The sequence below is a fragment of the Camelus bactrianus genome, chromosome 25, assembly GCF_048773025.1.
Source record: "Camelus bactrianus isolate YW-2024 breed Bactrian camel chromosome 25, ASM4877302v1, whole genome shotgun sequence".
In the NCBI taxonomy this organism is placed as follows: Eukaryota; Metazoa; Chordata; class Mammalia; order Artiodactyla; family Camelidae; genus Camelus; species Camelus bactrianus.
In genome coordinates, this window is record NC_133563.1 from 37,968,097 (window position 1) to 37,987,965 (window position 19,869).

General features: G+C 59.0%; 1 protein-coding gene across 2 annotated transcripts in view; it reads right to left on the bottom strand.

Annotated features, from left to right (window-relative positions):
- The window catches only part of ZC3H3 (zinc finger CCCH-type containing 3), an 83,212-nt gene that overhangs the window by 12,106 nt on the left and 51,237 nt on the right, over positions 1–19,869 (bottom strand). Inside the window, exons 5-9 of one of the 2 annotated variants that reach the window (XM_074352746.1) lie at positions 14,572–14,759; positions 9,230–9,272; positions 8,986–9,144; positions 8,817–8,886; positions 6,543–6,674 (exon numbers count right to left, since the gene is read on the bottom strand). In XM_074352746.1, coding sequence (XP_074208847.1) covers positions 6,543–6,674; positions 8,817–8,886; positions 8,986–9,144; positions 9,230–9,272; positions 14,572–14,759 — 592 coding nt within the window. The remainder of the gene's footprint in view (positions 1–6,542; positions 6,675–8,816; positions 8,887–8,985; positions 9,145–9,229; positions 9,273–14,571; positions 14,760–19,869) is intronic. The other variant, XM_074352747.1, reaches the window with a different exon arrangement.

Sequence of the window (19,869 nt, forward strand, 5' to 3'; positions counted from 1 at the left end):
ATTTGTAGGACCCAGATAACTAAATTCATAGAGAACAAATCTTTAAGTCAATAATCTAAGCTCCCACCTAAAGAACATAGGGGAAAAAAAGATCAAAAAACCCCCAAAGCAACAGAAAGAAACAATAATGGTAAGAGTAGAGATCAATAAAATTGAAAAGAAAAAAACAGTAAGAGAAAAATCAATGAAACCAAGAGCTGGCTCTTTGAAAAGATCAGCAATACTGACAAATCTCTAGCGAAACAAAGAAAAAAGAAAAGTCACATATTTCCAATGTCAGGAATGAAACAGGATCACTGCAGACATCAGAAAGATAATTAAGAAATACTTCAAACAATTCTACACATGTACATTTAACAACTTAGATGAAATGAACCAATTCCTAGAAATACACTACCTACCAAAACTGACTTAAGAAGAAACAAAAAATCTGACCAGACGTATATATAGTTGACCCTTGAACAGTACAGGTTTGAACTGTTTGAGTTCATGTATATATGGATTTTTTTCAACAGATACAAACCACAGCACTACACGACCCATGGTTGGTTGAATCTGTGGATGCAGAGCTACGTATATGGAGGACTGACTGTAAAGTTATTTGCAGATTTTTGATGGGGGTGGGTTGGGGTATTGGTGCTCCTAACCCCTGTGTTGTTCAGGGTCAACCGTTCAGTAGAGAGACCGCATCAGTAATCAAAAGACCTCCCAACAAAGAAAAGTCCAAGACCAAATGGCGTCAACTGCTGAGTTCTACTAAACATGTGAAGAAGAATTAACACTTATTCTCAATTCTTCCAGAAAACTGAAGAGGAGGGAACAGTTCCTAACTCACAATAGTCAAAACTATCTAAGAGGCTAGGCTTATCTTGATTCTAAAACCAGACAAAGATACTACAAGAACAGGAAATTACAGATCAATATTACTTATGAACTTAGATATAAAAATCCTCAACAAAATACTAGAAAACTGAATTCACCAGCATATTAGAAGGATTATACATCATGACCCAGTGGGATTTATTCTCAGAATGCAAGGATGGTTCAACACCCCCAAAATCAATCAACATAATCGTGATTCAATGGGATCAATATGTTTGATTGACCAGTTTAACAGAATGAAGGTAAGAAAACCCACATGATCATCTCAATTGATGCAAAAAAGACAGGGCAAAATTCAACACCTTTTCATAACAAAAACACCAAACAAACAAGGACTAGAAGGGCCTCCACATAAAGGCTGCGCACGGCAAGCCCTCAGCTGGTGTCATCCTCAGCAGTGAGACTGGCAGCTTTTCTCTAAGATGAGGAACAAGACAAGGATATCCCATTTACCACTTTTTTTCAACATAGTACTAGAAGTTCCAGCCAGAGCAATTAGGCAAAAAAAGGAAAGAAGGGAGGGAGGGAGAGAGAAAGGACTAAAAAGCATCCAAATCAAAAAGGGAGAAAATTTTCTCTGTTGGCAGATAACATGCTCTTATATGTAGAAAACTAAAGGATCCACAAGAAAACTGCTAAGAGCTAATAAATAAATTCAGCAAAAATTTTAGGATACAAAAGGAACACACAAAAATCAACTGTATTGCTATACATTTGTAACGAATAACCTAAAAAGGAAATTAAAAACAATCCCATTTACAATAACATCAAAAAGTATGAAGTGCTCGGGAATAAATTTAAGCAATTAGGCAAAAGACTTGTACACAGAAAACCACAAAATATTGCCGAAAGAAATTACTGAAGGTCTAAACAAATACAAACACATCACAGATTCATGGACTGGAGACTTAATATCGTTAACACGACAATACTACACAAAGTGATCCAGAGTCAGTGCAATCCCCGTTAAAATTCCAAAGGCCTTAAAAACAACAACAAACAAAACAGAAATAGAAAAACCCACCCAAAAGTTTGTATGGACTCTCAAGGAACCCTGAATAGCCAAAATAATCTTGGAAAAGAAGAACAAAGTTAGAAGGATTCAGATTTTTTGTTTCAAACTTATTACAAAGCTACAGTAATCAAAACACTGGCGTAAGGACAGACACAGACCAACGTAACAGAACGGAGAACCAAGAAGGAGACCACACGTGTGTGGTCAACAGATTCTCAACAGTGGTGCCTAGAGCAGTCCATGGGGAGAAGACAGTCTTTTCAACAAACGGTGCCGGGAAGAGTGGACATCCATCTGCAAAAAAATGAAGTTGGGCCCTTATCTGACACTATATGCAAAAAATTAACTCAGAATGGACCAAAGACCTAGACCATAAAACTCTTATAAGGAAACACAAGGGAAAAGTTCATGACATTGGATTTGACAAAGTATCTTGGATAGGACACAAAAACACCAGGAGGTAATAGGAGAAATAAATAAATTGAACTTAAACAAAATGAAAAAATTTGTGCATCAAAGGACACTATCAGAGTGAAACGACAACCCACAGAGTGGGAGAGAAATGTGCAAATCACATCTCCAATAAGGGGTTAATATCCAGAATATATAAAAAAACTCCTGTCACTCAACAACAAAAACCCCCCAAACAACCCAATTCACAAATGGGCAAAAGACTTGAATGGACATTTCTCCAAAGAAGATATGCCAGTGAGCAACAGGCACATGGACGTGCGCTCAACATCACTCACTTTAAGGAAATGCAACCTGAGATCACAACGAGATGCCACCCACTAGGCTGGTTATTTAAAAAAAAGAAAAGAACGATGGATGAGAATGCGGAGAGAACGGAACCCTCTTGCCCTGCTGGCAGGAACGTAAACGGTACAGTCATTACGGAGCGCAGTGTGGCAGCTCCTCAGAGAACTAAACACAGAATTATCATCCAGTCCAGCAATTCCACTCCCAGGTACCCTCTGCGCAAAGGAGGGCAGAGCAGGACTTGGACAGACACTCGTGTGTCGGTGTCGGTTCGCAGCAGCGTGAGTCACGGTATCCAGGAGGCACCACCGAGTGTCCATTTCCAGGCAAGGAGATGGACAGGGCGTGGGACGTCACTCAGCTGCAAAAGGAATGAACTGTCGCGCTGCAGTGTGTGGACCTTGTGAATGTGATGCTGAGGGAAAGCAGCCAGACGTGAAAGGACAACCACTGTACGACCCACTTATGTTACATCTCTTGAACAGGCAAGCTCACTGAGACAAACGTAGATGAGGGCTTGCCAGGAGCTGGAGACAGCAGGGACAGAGTCACTGCTGGCTGCTTAGAGACTGTGCCTGGGGTGACGGTTTCAGCGCTGGAAGCAGACAGGGGTGGTCGTCGTACAATGCTGTGAATGTGATTAATGCCACTGAACTGTACACCCGAAAACGACAAATTATACGTTGTGTTCATTTTACCGCAAGTAAAAATGTAACACACCAAACCCCACTGTGCCATGTACTTAAATGGGTGGCTTACGTGGAATGTGAATTCTATCTCAACAAAGCTGCGAAGAAATGGGTAAAGGCTTGGCCAACAAGCACACAGGGGCTGGATGTCACCAGAAATACAAGAAATGCAAACCCACACCATGGTGAGAGGTCACTTCTCATCCACCAGCAGGGCTGAAGCCGCACAGAGCCCCGCACACCACACACGTGCGCAGCGGGCTCACCCCAAGAGCCCTGACTGGGAACACCCAGATGACCGTCCACTGACCAGCAGGGAGCAGGAGTGGTCTCTGCACACAACAGAGAGGCCTGCGGTCCTGCTCGCCGCCACAGTACGACGACCCTCAGACCACGCTCACAAGGGAAGCCAGGTGCCAGCGTCTGCTCACTGCAGGCCTCTCATGTGTGAAATGCCCAGAGAAGAGGCTTACAGAGATCGAGGCAGATTTGTGCGCTCTGGCCGGGGGCCTGCCTATAGAAGTCTTGGGAGGTGCTTTGGAGTGATGGAAATTCCTAAAACTGGGTTGTGGTGATGACTGCACAGCTTTGTAAACTGACTAAAACCCACTGATGGGAATGCCTGCGAGGATGGGCTGGACGACACGCAAACTGCGCCTCGGTAAAGCTGGCTGTTACAATTTCAATGGCAGCACAAGTCGGAGAGGAGAGGATGGGGGCTCTGTGTGCAGCTTCGGGGAAAATACCCACTAAACAGAGAACCTTGGTGAGGCCGTCCGTCCCAGCAGACGACGAGGCGGCCACGCAGCCTCCCCACAGCCCAGGCCGCTCGCGGCTGCGGCTCCTGCGCTGACCCCTGGTCCTCCCGGTCTTCCTGTGCAGCGAGTGCTGCCATTATCCCAGTTTTACATAACGGGACACCACGGCCCCCAGAGGGCGAAGTGACCTGTGCGGGGCCACGGCTCCAAGTGGCAGAGATGGGGCTGGCCTAGGGTCCGAGCCCCGACCCAGAGACGCGTCTCCAGGACCCCTTGCCATGCTCATAAAGCCATGCTGGCGCAGATGGAGGCAGGTTGCTGTGGCCTCGGGTGGGCACAGATCCTGGAGCAAGACCCACAGGAGAAAAATGGCAGGACTCTGCCCCCCAAAATAGAAAGTATTTAGCCCAAGGAAGGCTGCACCTCAGGCCAGTTAACAGGCGGTGACGGGGAGATGCTGTCTGGATCCCAGAGAGTGATGTCCAGATGAAAAAGAGCTTCCACAGGGGAGAGAGCAGGGGGTGTGTGTGGCCGGGGGGCAGGGACCCGGGCACCTCAGCTCACCGCTGGAGCCCCCTGAAGGCCGGGCACTGACAGAGGAGGAGAGGTAAGGACGTCGGCGGTGGAGAGTTTGTGACGGAGGCAGGGACACAGACAGGGCTGGGGCTCGGCTGAGGGCTGGGGGGTGTCAGCACAGAGGTGGCTGTGGATTAAACCACACACGTGCACTCAGACAGCTCCCAGCTCTGTGCCAGGAGAGGGGCTGGAAATGTGACGCCCCAGCTGCAGTGAGCTGGGAGCACCCAGACCAAAAGTTTTAAATCCGAGGGAGGGGAGAGGAGCCTGGGTGCCTAGAGGAGTGGTGGTCCAGGGCTGGAGTGGGCACGGGCCCCTGCACCCTGCGGGCCAGACCACGTGAGCGTGAAACCCAACAGTGACAGTAAGGGACTAGAGCCACTGGGAGGAGTGGGATGCAGGAGGAGTCACGGACACAAACACATAGTGGGGAAGATGGGAAGACCACACCCAGGGCAGGGTGGGGAGTGGGTGGCAGGCAGGAGACAGCTGTGCTCCAACACGAGCGCTGAGAGCCTGGTTTTCCGGAGCCTCAGAGTGGCTCCCACAACACAAGCGTTAATTAGGAGCCAAACCCAGCACCTCGGCTGACTCGACAGCAATTGATCAAGGACCCCACCCCCAGCGCCAGGAATGAGCATCAAAGGGACGGGACAGGCGGAGGATGCACTGTGGCTGTGACACTGTGACACCAGGACTGCGGGCCACCCGAGGCGATGGCCATCCCGCGGGAGCATGGCCATGGTCCCCGAGGGCCCCAAGGAGATGGCAGAGGCCGACCTCTGAGCCCTGGCCAGGGGCAGCGCGCAGCCCTGAACAGGGGAAGGGGCAGAGGTTTCCTCTCAGCCTGAATTCTTCACAAGAAAAGGGCCCATGCCTCTTTAACAAGCCGTCGCTTTATGAAGCAAGGTTAACAATTCCACGTGATTCAGTGGAATATTATAAACTCTCTGGGGCCCATCTGAGGACTTCCACTCCAGGCGCGAGGTGACGACTCAGCGCTTTCCACATTATTTAGAGAATAAAGTTAACCCTTGCCGGCCCGGCCACCGTGCTCCTCGCCGGATCGCCTGCTCAGCACTTTCCCGGCTGTAATCACAGGCCGCCACCCGGCACGCGGCAGCCACACAGCGCCCACCCGCCGAAAGGACGCAGTAAGCACTTCCACTAATAGAAGCAGAACTTGAATATCGCTTTGATGTTTTCATTTAAACGGGACTCTTTTACAGTAATCACCCACAGCCTCTGTAGGGGTCCTGTCCCCTCACCCCACGACCTGGGCTGGGCTGGTGTGGCCTGCTGGGCTCCACACTCTGGGCAGGGCCTCCCAGGAGTGACCTCTGCCCGAGCCTGGCCTGGGCTGAGCCTCACGGCAGCAGGGAGAGAGCGGCTGTGATTCTACAGTGACCCCCAGCATGGGCCCGGGGTCCTCACCTCCACTGAGCTCCCTGGCAGCCCTGCCCTGGTCTCCAAGCCAGCCTGCGGGCCCACGAGGCAGGGCGCCACTTACAGCGTGTGGGGACCATGCTGCATGCCTCCTTTTGAGGCACGGGGTACTGAGAAGGCCTCTCCAGGGGCCCCCAGCCCAGGGCCACGCTGCCCTCGCAGCCTCCCACCAGCCCCGCAGACCTGAAGGACAGCAGTGACACAGAGGGACGCCTGGTGCTCAGCTGCTGGGGGTTTCCCACAAGGGCAGCCCGCACGTGGGGCTGACAGGTGGCCAGAGGTGGCAAAGCAGAGTCACCCATGACCCAGGCTGGGTGTCATTCACAAACCAGCTCCCTCAGCCCCCCCCACCTCGGGGGCACACCAGCTCCGGTGGGGGAGGCCGGGGGCTGCCTGCCACCTGCCTACGCGCCTCACCTTGGCACCCAGCGGGCAGTAGCCTTTGAGGAAGTCAGTGCAGACCTCTGCCTTGCGGGACACGTAGACGTGGCTGTAGGGACAGCTGCTGTTGCTGCAGACCCCCTTCAGGAAGTAGGAGCACACAGGCATCTGCAGAGCAGGGAGGACAGTGAGGGCCGGCCACACCCCCGACCCCTCCACTGCCCCACTCCACGGGGAGGGGCACCAGGACTCCAGGGGCCCACTGCCGGGCGGCAGCCACCAGAGATTGTGGCTGGAGACCCTCACCCTGGCCCCGCCCCAGGGGAGAAATAAACAGTGCTGGCAAGAGGCGCTGCCCACCCCGAAGTCAGATCCTCAGCTTCCCCAAGAAGGCACGGTCGCCAGAGAGCACGTCTACCCTTGCCCGGTCTAGACGAGCGCACTGAGGCGGGGCTGTGCGCAGGCCCAGGCCTGCTGTCACCCGAGCCCATCATCTGCCCTAGGCCTGCCCAGTTTCCAGGCCGCGGGGCTGTGGGGGATGGGCCGGGAGGAGGCTGCTGTCTAGAAGAACAGGGGCTGGGGGAGGAGGGAGGCAGAGCGTGGGAGCTCTAGGTGGGCTGACAGCCTACAGGGCCTGAACTCCAGATTTTCCAGCTGGCTGACGCGTGGGTGCCTGGCAGCGTCTACGAGCTGGGGGTCTGTGAGCTGGGGCCTGACTCGGCCTGGGGAAGCCTGGGCAGCAGACTGGCTCCCCCGCGCTGGCCCACTGGCAGGTGGGCCCAAGGGAGACCTGGTGGGGGCACATCGGGTGGCCAGCCCGGGCAGGGCTGTGTGGCCCCAGCCATTCTTGGCCTCCAGGCTGGCAGTGGGAGAGAGGCAGCCCACCTTCTCCCCACTGGGCGGAACTGAGACCTGAGGGTCAGCAGGCCAGCAGGAGGGGTCTCTGATCTGCCCACCCTGTCCTTTGAAGCTGCGACTCTTCCAGGCGACTGCTCTGTTGGGGCCCTCGGGGTGAGCCCTGCCCCTCCTGCAGGCCAGCTTCTTGGGCTGTCTGGTCCCACCTCAGGGGATGGAACCTTGCCTCAACCTTACACAGCTGTCACTCTGTGGGTCTCAGCCCTTCCACAGGCCAACACCTCTCCCGGGCCTCCTCCCTCTGCTGTCAGGCCTGCTCCTATGGCAGCTCCTTGGTCCCCACTGCTGGTCCCCACCGCACCCCACTGGGCTCTTGCCTGCCCGCAGGGGATGCACAGGGACTTCAAAGAGCCACTTTTCTGGGGGGAGGGGGAACATAACTGAGGCTGAGGAGGGAAGGAGGGAGAAAGCAGAGAAACAAAGGGTGATTTAGCGAAGAGAGTTTATTTTTAATTGTCTTTTAACTGCAGCGCAGAGGGGAGCGGCCGGCCTGGGGCTGGCGGTGCCGAGGCTGCAGACAATTCCCTTAATGTGCGCTTTGATACAGGGCCCAAATTAGCGCTAATAAAAAGGGATAATAAAGCCACCTCTTGCACCAAACGGAACTCCTCGCTGTCAGTGCGGTTATCAAGAGGAAACTGCGTTCGCATTTCAATTAACCTTGTTTGCACCCAGCACGTCCACACAAATAACAATAACATTAATTCAGGGCGCTGGTGCGGGGCGTCCACATTAGACAGCTCAGAACACGCACCGGCTTTGGAGCTGGGAGCTAATGAACCTGAAACGCAACGTGAATTTCCAAATTGCTCACAACAGAGTTCCGAAGCTCTGTTAGGGAGAAAGATGATGATTCTCCCCGAGCCCCTCCCGGGGAAAAGCAGTAGCCGCAGCAGCGGCAGCAGCCCTTTCGGAGCCCGCCTCCCCTGCCCGCCGCAGACCCCGCTCCAGGCCAGTGGGCTCCCCACCAGCGCTGACCCCGACCTCAGGGCTCCCTGCAGGCTGGCGCTCTGGCCCCGGCACGGCGGGGCCCTGGACAGGAGGCCCCAGCTGTGTGCCTCCCTCTCCTCCACCTCCCAGGGAACGGACCTCGTACAGCCGCCCCTCGCCAAACGCGGGGCTGGACAGGGGTGAGGCCGGGGCCGCCAGGGCACACCTGTGGGGCCACTGCCCCTGGGTACATGACAGGGATGGAGGTGGTGACCCCGGGTGGTATAGGGACAGCCTCCAGGTAGGCGCAGCCTCCAGCCGGGGTCAGAGGCGGCCAAGGCTGGACCTGCGTGGGGATGATGGGGCACCGCCTTCAGGTCACCCTCCCGACTCCTCACACAGACACAGGGAGGGGAAAACTTTGGGCCCAGCCAGCAGGGAGGCCAGGAGCGGCCAGGAACTCACCTTCTCCTTGGAGACATGGTGGGAGAAGGGGCAGGTCCCGTCTGTCTTCTTGCACGTGCCTCGGACAAACCTGCGCCAAGGGGAGGGTCTGAGAGAGTGGGGATGCCTGGGGAGACCCAAGACCTACGCCAGCGCCGCCCCCAAAGGCCCAGGCAGGGGCGGGGGGCACCTGGTGCACACGGCCACCTTCTCGGGGTCGTGGATGTAGGGGCAGCGCTCGCCGCGGTTGCACCTGCCGAAGCGGTTGTAGTACATGCAGTACTCCTTCCTCTTCCGCCTCTTCTGCCGCGCCTGCCGCACAATGGCCAGGCTGCGCTGGACGGCCCGGCTGGGGATGGGGCAGAGGTTCATGAGCCCCAGGGAGGAAGGCGAGGATGGGGAGGGCCCCCCCAATCCAACCCTGAGGAACGTACCTGGCCAGGGAGCGGCTGCAGCTGCTGGCAGGGTCCAGCCGGCCTGTGGGAAGAAGGCCGGTCACGCCAGGCCTCCCACCCCGGCTCTGTCCTCTCCCTGCCCTCCCGCGTGGCACCGGCCCCCTCGGGATCCCCACCCTCAGCTCAGGCACTGCTGCCCCCTCCAGGAAACAGCTCACCCTCCTAGGCCCTGCCAGGCCCCTCTGGGGATGCAGTGCTGGAGGACAGAAAGCTGCGGGGCCACCCTCCACCCCGTGCTGGTGGGAGGCCAAGGCGAGATGGCAGACATGGGCACGGGGACAAGGAGCAGGGACCAGGTCTGGTGGCACAGCTCCCCAGGGCCACACTGGTTTTGCCTCAAGGCAGGTGGTCCCAGAACAGTGGGTGGTGGGGCCTCCCTCTGGCTGGAGCAGAACCCAGGGACACGTGGGCCTGAGCGGGGTCTGGGAATGCCACCTGGCTTTGCAGTAGCTAAGAATGGCTTATTCAAAGGGTTGTAAAATAAAAAGAAAAAAGAAGTATATGGTTGTAAATCCTGAAATCCTGACTCCCAGGCCCTAGAGAGCTGTGTGCCAACCGCGGCCTGCACAGGCCCCGACGAGCACGTGTGGCCCCAAGCCCCGGCAGGTGCCCGGTCCTCACGATGCCAGAGGCACCTTGTGAGACGCTCCTCAGAGGCCCACATGCGTGGACCAGACAAGGCCTCTCTGAGGCCACTGCTGCAGCCCGAAGGGGAGCTGTTCAGGAAGTGGTCCAGGGTGACCGAGAGGGAGCAGGTGACTGCCCAGCCAGGGCAGCTGGGGCCCGGGGCTGGAGCCGCGGGCCAGGCGGGGCACTGTCGTGTGCAGTGGGAGTCGGCCCTGCAGAGGGGTGTCCAGATTGACACACGGCCCCGCCTGCCTTTTAGATGCCAGGCTCCTCCCTAGGACCAGGGTGGGTGGGGCAGGCAAGAGCCGGCTCAGAATAGCCACAGAGGCTCCTCAGTGCCTCAGACACACATGTGACCCTTCCCAGACCAGATCCGATTCCCACAGGCAGCTGCTGAAAGGAATCTGGTGGCTGGGGCACAAGTGACATCACCCAGAAATTCCAGGGACCTACGGCCATGATAAAGCGTCCCAAGTTTAAAAAGGGACGTCCCCAAGCTGCCTGGCTCTGAGCCGCTCCCATTGGAGCCACATGGGAAGCCTGGACAGGCAGCCCTCCTGCCACCTGCAAGCCCCTCCCTGGCTGTCCCTGTGCCCGCTCATCTTGGGCCCATCCCGAGCCCAACACCCAGTCACACAAATGTCCCGACACTTTACTCGGCCCGTCCACACCCAAACCCTTTTGTGCCTCAGGGGCTGGGCCGTTGGACACCCTTCTCCACCTCCCACCCTCTGCTAAGCCCTGACCACCCCTGGATGCTCTCTGCGCCCTTCCCAGGCCAGCCCTCAAGGCCCTGCTGGAGGTGCCCCTCCAGCCAGGGTCTGCCCTTTTCTGAGCCTCAGTCTCCTCAAGTTAAGAAAAGGTGGCTCCGGGCCTGTGCAGTGAGACCCCCAACAGGAGGGAAGTGTCCTGCACGGCGGCCTAGGCCCAGGTGGCTGAGATCTGAGTGGGGCTGGTATGGTGTGTGAACAGGGGAGGGGGACATGGCGACACAGAGGGGAGAGGGGGGTCTCAAGGTGTGAGGGGCCGGTGGGAAGTGGTCTCAGGAAGAATCCAGGACATACTTAAGTCTGGTTTCTAGGCTGGGGACACCCATCCTGGGGGTGGCTGGCAGTGGTGGCCAGACCAGATGGCACGTGGTGTCCCTGCACCTGCCAGCCTGAGGGTGACAGAGAGCAGTCTGACAGCTGCCAGTCAGCGTGGCTCCCCGGGCTGTCACCCAGGCTGCCGTGATGTTGCGGTGCCACCTGCTCCCGCCAGGGACCGCTGTCATCACGTGTCTGCCTGTCAGACCAGCCCCGAGGCCTGGCCTCTGGGGGGGAGGGCAGGTTTATTCCCCTTTGCACTTTTGCTCTTATAAAAATACCAGTGTGGGGCTTGTAGTGGGAATTTTTACAAGAACAGGAGACACCTTTTCAAATGCTTTGCGGTGTTGCGGTGTTAAAAAATGCACATAAAGTAGCTGGCTTGAAAGGAGGCCGTGGAGGCTTTGAGAGGTGCTAAAAAGTTTAGCTGAAAACGGGGCCTCAGAGCCTTCTGGAGCTGCACTTCCCAGGGATCTTCCTGGAATACACACAGCCAGCTAGGCAGCCCCCTAGAACACCCACCCGGCCCAGGCGGTGGCTGCTCCTTGAGAGTCGGGGGCTCCTGTAGCCCCCACCTCTCAAGGTGGCCTGGCATATGCACCCTTGGGAAGAAGACTGAAACTGGGTGCTTCCTGGGACAGAGGGAGTCCCAGGAAGAGGTGTCTAGAAGGGAGGGAGGCAGGCCCCAGAAGGACTGCTAGGGCCCTCTCTCACGTGCAGCTCTGTGAGACCGAATGCACAGAACCTAGGGAGGGGTCGCAGGTCACTGATCACAGGTCACAGATGAGGTACAGAGCTCCACTACCTACCTGCCCAGGGGTGCTCACTGGCAGGTCAATAGCAGGGAGGCTGCCCACCACAGCCTAGTCTGCATCAGTCTGGGACCTGGGGCTCAGAACAAGCCCAGGGGCCAGCCTGGCAGCCCAGGCTGAGGGAGGCGGCCCTGGCAGGTGGACTCAGGGCCCTTGTTCTCGGGGTCGAGATACATGCCAGACCCGTAGAGCAGCCATCCGAGCCTGTGCTGGGTATCCCCAGGTCCCAGGCCAAAGCACGTGGGGAGGAGTCCCAGGCTGCACAGGCAGGCCTTAGACCCGGGAGAAGTGCCTAGCCCTGGGTTCCAGGGGGCTGAGGTCGGCCTGCAGGAAGGCCCTGCCCCTGGGGCTGGGGGGCCAGGAGATGGGCAGGGACAAGGCTCTGCCCCTCTCTTCCCCACAAAGCCTGGGACGGCTTGAGGGCCCAGCTAGGGGCTGATGCTGCCTCAGAGCATTGGCTGCCCAGCCTAGTTGGGCAGCCAGGAGGAGGGGAGGTGGAGCCCCTGCCCCCTCCCAAGGAGGGCTGCACTTTCTTGCTGAAGTCAAAGTTCTGTTGACACCAGAGAAGAAAATTTATTTCTTTAATTATTATTCATCTAAGTGGGCTGCTGGTCAGCAGGCATTCCCACAGCCGGGAGCAATCCACCTTCCTTGCAGACATTCGGCCACCCGCACTGGGGCCCAGGCAGCTGGTGCTGTGTTGGCCCTGCCTCGTGCCCCCAAGACCAGCTGCCCTGTGGGGTGTGCTCCAGACCCCACCTCCCTGCCCCCACACCGAGGTGGGAAGGCTGAGCCCCAGGGCTGCCTCTCAGCAGCCAGCAGGCTGGTCAGATGGGTGGCCTGCAGGGGCAGGTCAGCAGGGAGGAGGCCTCCTGGGATCCCACCTGCCCTGTCCCCGGAGGCCTCTGTCCTCATCTGATTGCCCAGAAACCGGGGGCCTGGGGGAATAGGGGTGGGAAGGCCCAGACGCCACCCCTGCAGCGCTCCTCTAAGCAGAGGCGGGGTTCTGCGGAGCTCAGCCCTGGGAGGGGAACGGGATCAGCATGGTGTCCTCCCCAGTGAGAGCGACAGCTCCCTCACCGCTGGCTGCCAGCGCAGGTGGGGGTGCCGCGCTGGGGAGAAAGGAGGCGCCCCACAGCCCCTGATGCGGGCCCCTCCGCTCAGACTCAGTGCCCAGGCGGCTCTAACAAGGGGCCACTCAGTGTCTGTGAGGAGGCTGAGTCCAAACCTGCTTCTGCCCCTCAGCCTCTCCTGCCACGTGGATGTGAGGGGCCCAGGTGGTAGGTGTAGCCCCACTCACAGGCCCACCAGCCCGTCTGGGGTCGGGCTCACGTGCAGCAAGACCCCTGCGAGGGCCATGACAGCTCCAAACCACAGCCTGTCTGTCTAGCGTCTGGGGACCACAGCAGGGAGTGGAGCCCGGGTCCTGCCTGCCAGCTCAGAAGGGGGCACGATGAGTGGGGACGATGCATAGGACAATGACAGTGGGTGCTGGGTGTGCCCTTTGCCAAGGAGCACCCCCCCCCCACCACCGCAGCTGGCTGGAGGGTAGCTGTGGCCAGAGGGTAGGACCCACAGAGAGGCTTGGTCACTTGGGACCAACCAGGAGGTCACTCTGCAGAGTGGCTGCTGCCAGCCTCTTGTGGACTCAACCAGATGGGGTCCCCGGTGCCCATGGCTCTGTCCACCCCACACAGCAGCTTGGCCAGGGCAGCTCTGTGAGGGACCTGGTTCAGGGGGAGCAGCAGGCTGGAAGGGGCTCTGCTTCGTCCAGGAAGAGGCAATGGACAGAGGAGGGGTGTGAGATCATGTGGGGCCCCAGAAACCATGAGTGCTGAGGCTAGAGGCCCACCGGGAGCAGAGGGAGGGCTGTCCTCTGATGTACGGTGCTAGCCCCTTGGGGCTGAGTCCCACCAAGGCTCCTGAGGAAGCCTGGCCCGTGCCCTACACCTGCTCCTCTACCAGGCAAGCTCACGAGGCCAAGGCAGAGCGCTCTGAGAGGCCACGAGGCCCATCACCGCAAGGAAGAGGTGGGAAGCAGGCACGTGGGAAGCAGGCACCTGGGGGCGGAGCAGAGCCTGTCCTGGGGGGCCTGGTGCATCTGGTGCACCAGGCCCAGAAGAGGGCAGCGGGGTACGCGGGCCCACAGAGGCCCTGGGAGAACAGTGCAGGGCTTCCGGAAGGGGCATTCTGGCTGCCTCCCTGCAGAGCTGGCCCTGTGCCCACCTCCCCTCTCCTGCCCTGTGGCGGTGGGGTGGGGGCTGAGGGCAGCTGGGCCCATGCAATCCCCACACTCACTACCTGCAACCTCACCTTTTTTTCTTAAAAGAAATGGGAGTAAAAAATGGATTGAAACCAAAATATTTTTCTAGTTAATGTGTACAATAAGCGAATCCAAAGCATTTCCTTCTCCTCCGCCTGCCTCCCCAGGCCCAGAGGTGCGTGTGGCAGTGGCGGCGCCTCCAGACACAGCCGGGAGGCATTGCCAATGCGATCAGGCGCTGTGGCCGCAGGTGTTTGCTTGCCCAGGCCGTGTTCACTGTACCTGGCTCATCTCCTTTGTCCAGGAGCAAAACATGGAAAATCAGAGGCGGCTCAGCCAACCGAGAGGCATGCGCCCGGCTGTCCCTGGGGGGCTTCCCCATGGTGGCTGCAGCCAGCCTTGTTAGGGGCAACTCCTGAGGCCCAGGGAAGCCCTCACTCGGATCGGCTCCCAGAGAGCACCAGGTCCGCAGCCTTGGACGGCAGCAAGCGCGGAGCAATTGCGCACCACACAGCCCTCACCCAGGAGCCTCACCTGTGCGCAGGAGGGGCCTGCTGCCCCCGTCGCCGCTGGGCCGGCCGCAGGTCTTGGAGAGTTTGTTGGCCGACACCTTGTAGAGGACCCCTCCGATGCAGCGGTAGCCTTTGCTCCGCCACCGAGGAGAGCCAGTCTGGGCTTTTCCGCCCACTGCAGCCGGACGCAGACGGTTCAGCACCAAGGACCTGCAGACAGGGACGTGCTCATCAGCCCAGCCCCAGGGCCTCTGTCCCCTGACCCCACTGTCACAGGAGGTGGCACCCTCAACCCCACCAGCTAGGCTGGGACCGTGTGAGCCCCTGAAAGGCCCCAGACAGGGGACAAGGTGCCTCCCCCCAACAGGCACACCCCTGGGACATGACCGCCGGGCCCTGGCCTCCTGATGGGGGGCTTTGAGAGAGCTCTGCTGTGAGGGGAAAGGCCCAGCACCCATGCTGAGGCGGCCTCGAGGGTCCGTGCCGAGGCCAGCAGCCACTACCACTGCCCAGGGGCGTCTCTTCCCGGATGCTGCCCCAACTCACGCCACCCTGGCTTTGGGACCACGGCGCTGTGGAGCCAGCAAACTCCACTGCCCACCCTGCCCCACCCCTCCTTCCCCTGCACGCAGAGCCCAGGAAGGGGATGGGAACCTTACGGACCCCCACCCAGGCAAGCTGTCTGGGGAAAAAGACTGGAGTTGCCTCAAGGGCCAAGGCTGCAGAGACCCGGGCTGCCTGTGGGGGTTACCTGAGCAGATGCCCAGGCCAGAAGTGCAGACCTGGGGCCAGCCACACGGCCCTGACAGCCACCTGCTGACTCCTTCCCTCCTCGTTCTTCTCCCTCCTGGCCCTGGGCCCCATCCTGCCAGACGCACACATCCCCCCAGGAAACCCAAGAGCAGAGTGGATTGTGAGAAGGCACCAGTACCTCCCTCAGACAGACATCCCCCCACAGACACCACGGCTGCGGTGGGCAGCGGTCCCAGGACCCCTGGCTCAGGCCTCACGGACTGTGGGCCTGCAGATGCCCTGGCCAACTTGCTCCCCCAGCTGCCACGAGGGGTCAGGGCCTTCCTGCTGCCTGGGACCTTAGGACTCCGGAAGGATATGGCCTCAGCCCTCAGGGTGCATTTCAGCAGTAACATGTTTACGCAAATTGAGCTTAATTCCGAATCAGCTCAACTCTGCTCACACCGCTATCACCACTGAGTGTACATTCAGGCCCCACTGGCAAATCTGGGCAAACGAGCACCTGCTATCTCCATGAGCATCATCTCTGCCTGAAGGTGGCCCAAGCAGTGGGAGGGGCAGGGTGTGAAGACAGCGGCCCTTGGGCAGGCAGTGCCACCAGGGGCCGCTCAGGGCCCAGTAGAGGAGCCGGCTGAAGTCAGGGCCCGTCTGGGCGCACACACAGCCCCCTCCCTCCTGGGTCCTCCAGTATGCTCCCCCTGAGGCCCCCATGCCTTGCAGTCCCTTCCCCTGGGAGCTTATGGACCCCAACTCCACCTGGCTGCACAGGGCCAGGGAGGGGGACCCCAGACTGGGTCCGATGAGTCCAGGCAGGACAGGGCAGGCCTCGGGGTACCCTGGCGCACAGGCTGGCCCAGGCAGCTGGCAGCCGCCGCCAAGGCCCACCACTCAGCCCAGCAGCCCCTCTAGGCTTCCGTCTCTCCACCTGCAAGGTGAGGGGTAGTTCTCACCAGCTCACAGCCTCCAAGGAGCAACTGTGCGAGTGTGCCGGGCACTGGGGACCTGAAGCTACAGCGTCAGGCAGGAAGAGCCGAGGCGGCCGCCTGAAAGCACTTGACCCACTTTCCCTTAATTAAAACATGTTCACAAACACCAATCTTGGAGGGAACAACTCCCACCAAGGGTCCTCAGCGGCCCGACCCATGCTGGCCATGCCAGACAGGCTCCGGCTGCCCCCATACAAGGAACGTCTAGGCAGGAGGGCCAGGTGGGGTGGGCATCCTCTGGGGGAGGCAGCCAGACCCCCGGGGCTCTCGTCAGTCCTTGGGGCCCCACCCTGGCGTCAGGGTGTCCAGGGCACTCTGTCCCCTGGGCTCACACCAAGGCCGGGTGGGGTCTCCTCCCCACACTGCAGAACCTTGTCAGCCTTGGGGACTCTGGACCCTCTGCAGGAGCTGTGGCTACTGTCTGAAAGGCACAGCTTGCCCTGAGTCCTGATCCCCACAGTTGAGAGCTGAGCCCAGGCCAGTGGTCACCACAGCTCGCTCGGCCCAAGGCTGACAGGCCCCTGACAGCCTCAGCCCCGTGCTGCTCAGAGCCTTCAGTGGTCTCCCCACCCCCGAGGCAGCTGTCCTCTCATAAGCCAGCCTGGGCTGAGGCACTGTTAGGGGGCCAGTGGCAAGCCCACCTGGGCACCCAGGGTCAACTCACAGCACCGGCTTCTTGCTGAGCTCGGTGCTCATTGCAGAGTGGCCACTCGGGGCAGCTCCCATACTTCCCAGCAGGTTTGGCATCCAGACAATGGGACACACTGGGTGGGAAAAAGGACCCTCTCAGCTGCCTCTTCTTGTGCAGGGGCCTCCCCTCCTTTTCCTGGGCCACCATTCCTACCCACCCTTCCCTCCTCCCACGGCGCTGGCTACTAGGAAATATGAGAGACGGGCGGCAGGACGCCCTTGAGAAGGTGGGAAGGAGGAAGCGGGGCCCTGGATGCCCCAGAGCCCAGCCTCTCAAGGGCTGAGAAAGCCCTGGGCCTGTGGGCATGTGCTCCTGGCTGAAGCCGGACTGGGACAGCCCCCTCCCTCCCTGCAGAGGTGGCCCAGTGTGGGAGGGCCCAACGGGGTAGAGGCTGGCAGGGCTTCAGGTCCAAAGGAACTGGAAGCTTCAGGGCAGAGGGTGTTCTGGTCCCACAGCTCTGCGCACAGAGGAGCCTCAGTCTGGGGCTGCCACCTCCCACCCAAGAGAAGTGGCCTCATTAATCGCTGTCTTCCGCAACTTGCTCTCACGGCTAAAATTACATCCCAGGCGACACTTCTTTCTTGAGACATTGTTGATTATTCTCATGGTTAACTGGGACCAACCAATCCATCTCCTTTCCCACCCAAAAATCCCTGCCCCTGGGCCCTGATGGCAATTACAGGGCGGCCAAGGCCCCTGGGAGGAGTGGAGGTGCAGCAGGCCTCCTGCTCTGAAGCCCTGGCTCGTGCTCACAGTCTGCACACACCTGTGCCCCAGGGCCCCATGTGCCCTGGGCCCACAGCCTCCAGGGGCACACCCAGGAGCCCGGGAGCCGGCTGGGAGAAGCTGCATTCCCAGACGGTGTCCTGGGACTGCCTGGGAGGGGGTGGTGAATGCACCCAAAGAATTTGGGGAGGGCTGGCCAGGTAGGAATGTCCTTGTCGCCCATGGAAAACAGGCCCAGCCTGCAGGCCTGCAGAGCTGCCTCTGCCTTTCCCTCACCAGCGTGTCCGGCTGACTCTGGACCTGTGGCTGGGTGAGTGCCGGGCAGGCGAGGTCTGGAATGGGGGGCTGGGGGGCAGCCGTCCCAAACGCCTTGTAGCTTTTCACTACCGTGGGTGTCACAGCACTCCAGTAAATTGTTACCCTAATGGAGAGGACAGCCTTTGGAAACGAACTGTATTGAAAATAGGGGGTAAAATTAATGAGATAATAGTAGGGCCAAGGACCCGGAGAATGCTCCTGCCCTCGCGGCAAGGGCCTGTAATTCCTTTTCTACAACAGGAGCCTCAGATCTAAAGGCTTCTCCCATCCGTCCGGCAGGCCCACGCCGCCAGGAAATTTCATTAACGCTGGAAAATAGGAAAGGTATTAAGCGTGGATAATGAAGGCCAGGGAGGGAACCGTGCCTTAAGATAGTCCTCTTTCTCGCCTTTGTAATGGGAGGCATGAACTTTCCCTTCAAATCCATTTCTAATCCATTTGAAATACTACAGCAAATTATCTTTCCTTCAGCCCGAAAGCGGCTGGCCAATTTACTCCGAATAGAAGTGACAATGCCCCAGGATTTATCACCATAACCTTGACTACATGGGGTGAGGGCTGGGCCTCCCCTCGCCCCCCGCGGGGGCACGAAGGATGGGTGGGGGGAGATAACGTTTTAAATGAAAAGCAGTGGTAATGGGGAGAAAGACACACACACCACAAAGTAGGTTTAAAAAGAAAAGCAGTCCACGTGTCCGCTGCCTGGGGAGCAGCTGGAGAGCTCCAGGCCTGAGGCCGTGCAGGCTGACCGAGGGGCTCTGCTCTCTGAGGCCCCTCTCACCTGCTGTGCCCGGCAAGTGAGTGGGAAGTGCCAGGGCAAACGGACCCAAGAGGGGGTTGTCAGGGTCTGGGCGGGACAGGATGAGTGTGATGAGTCCTCCACCCGCCTGCAGGGGGCGCCACTGGCAGCGGCCAAGAGTACCAGTCTGCCAGGGCTCTCCCAGCCCCCAGGGATTCTGAAGGCTGGCCCTGGACACCAAGGATCCTGTCCAAGCAGGTCCGTGGAGCCCCCAACACTGTGTGGAGGGCGCTTCTGCCGTGGGTCTGCTTCTCAGGCCGTACAGCCGAGATAGGCCCACCCAGGGCATCCTCGGCTGCGCAGCCTGGCAGCCTGGCAGCCTGGGGCATGAGCACGCATGCACGGAGGGGACAGGCAGACGGGCTCCTGAACATGTGTGAGCACACACCTCACCTGCCCATGACCTTCCGAGGGCCAGCTGCCCACCCACCCCACAGTGAGTGCTGTGGACCAGTGGGCCGCCTCCTCTGTACCCCAAGACCCTGGGCGGAGGACAGGCAGGCTGCCTGGCCACATCGTGTGAAGGCCCACAGGGTGGCCCACTCCTGATCACAGGCAGAATCAGGTGAAGGTGGGCAAGGGGCAGGGAGCCAGCCAGGCCCTAGAGGCCCTGGGGGCAGCCCCAGTCTCCCAGATGCCCTGCAAGTCCCACACTGGAGCTGTGCCCAGGTGCCCAGGCCTCCTCGCCAGGTCCAATGGCCTCAAACTCATGCCGCCAGCACAGCCCCGACTCATCCTTGGGCCGCCGGGAGGGTCTGCAGGACCACACTGGGGCAGCGGGGACCCCAGCCCCCTCCAGCTTAGTCCATCCTCAGGTCTCCCAAGGCCTCCCAGCACCGAGTCCCACAGCAGCCAGCGCAGGGCACAACGACCCAGAGAGGGCGGGACAGGTCCCCCTGGGGACAGGGCCAGGCCCAAGGGCTGCACAAAGGCTGGGCACAGAGGCCCCCACACCTGGACAGGAAGTTGCTGGTGGAGCTGATGGCTCCTTCCCACAGTAAGGCCTCTTTGACACAGAGGCATTTTGCTGGCACATTCTTCCCAGTC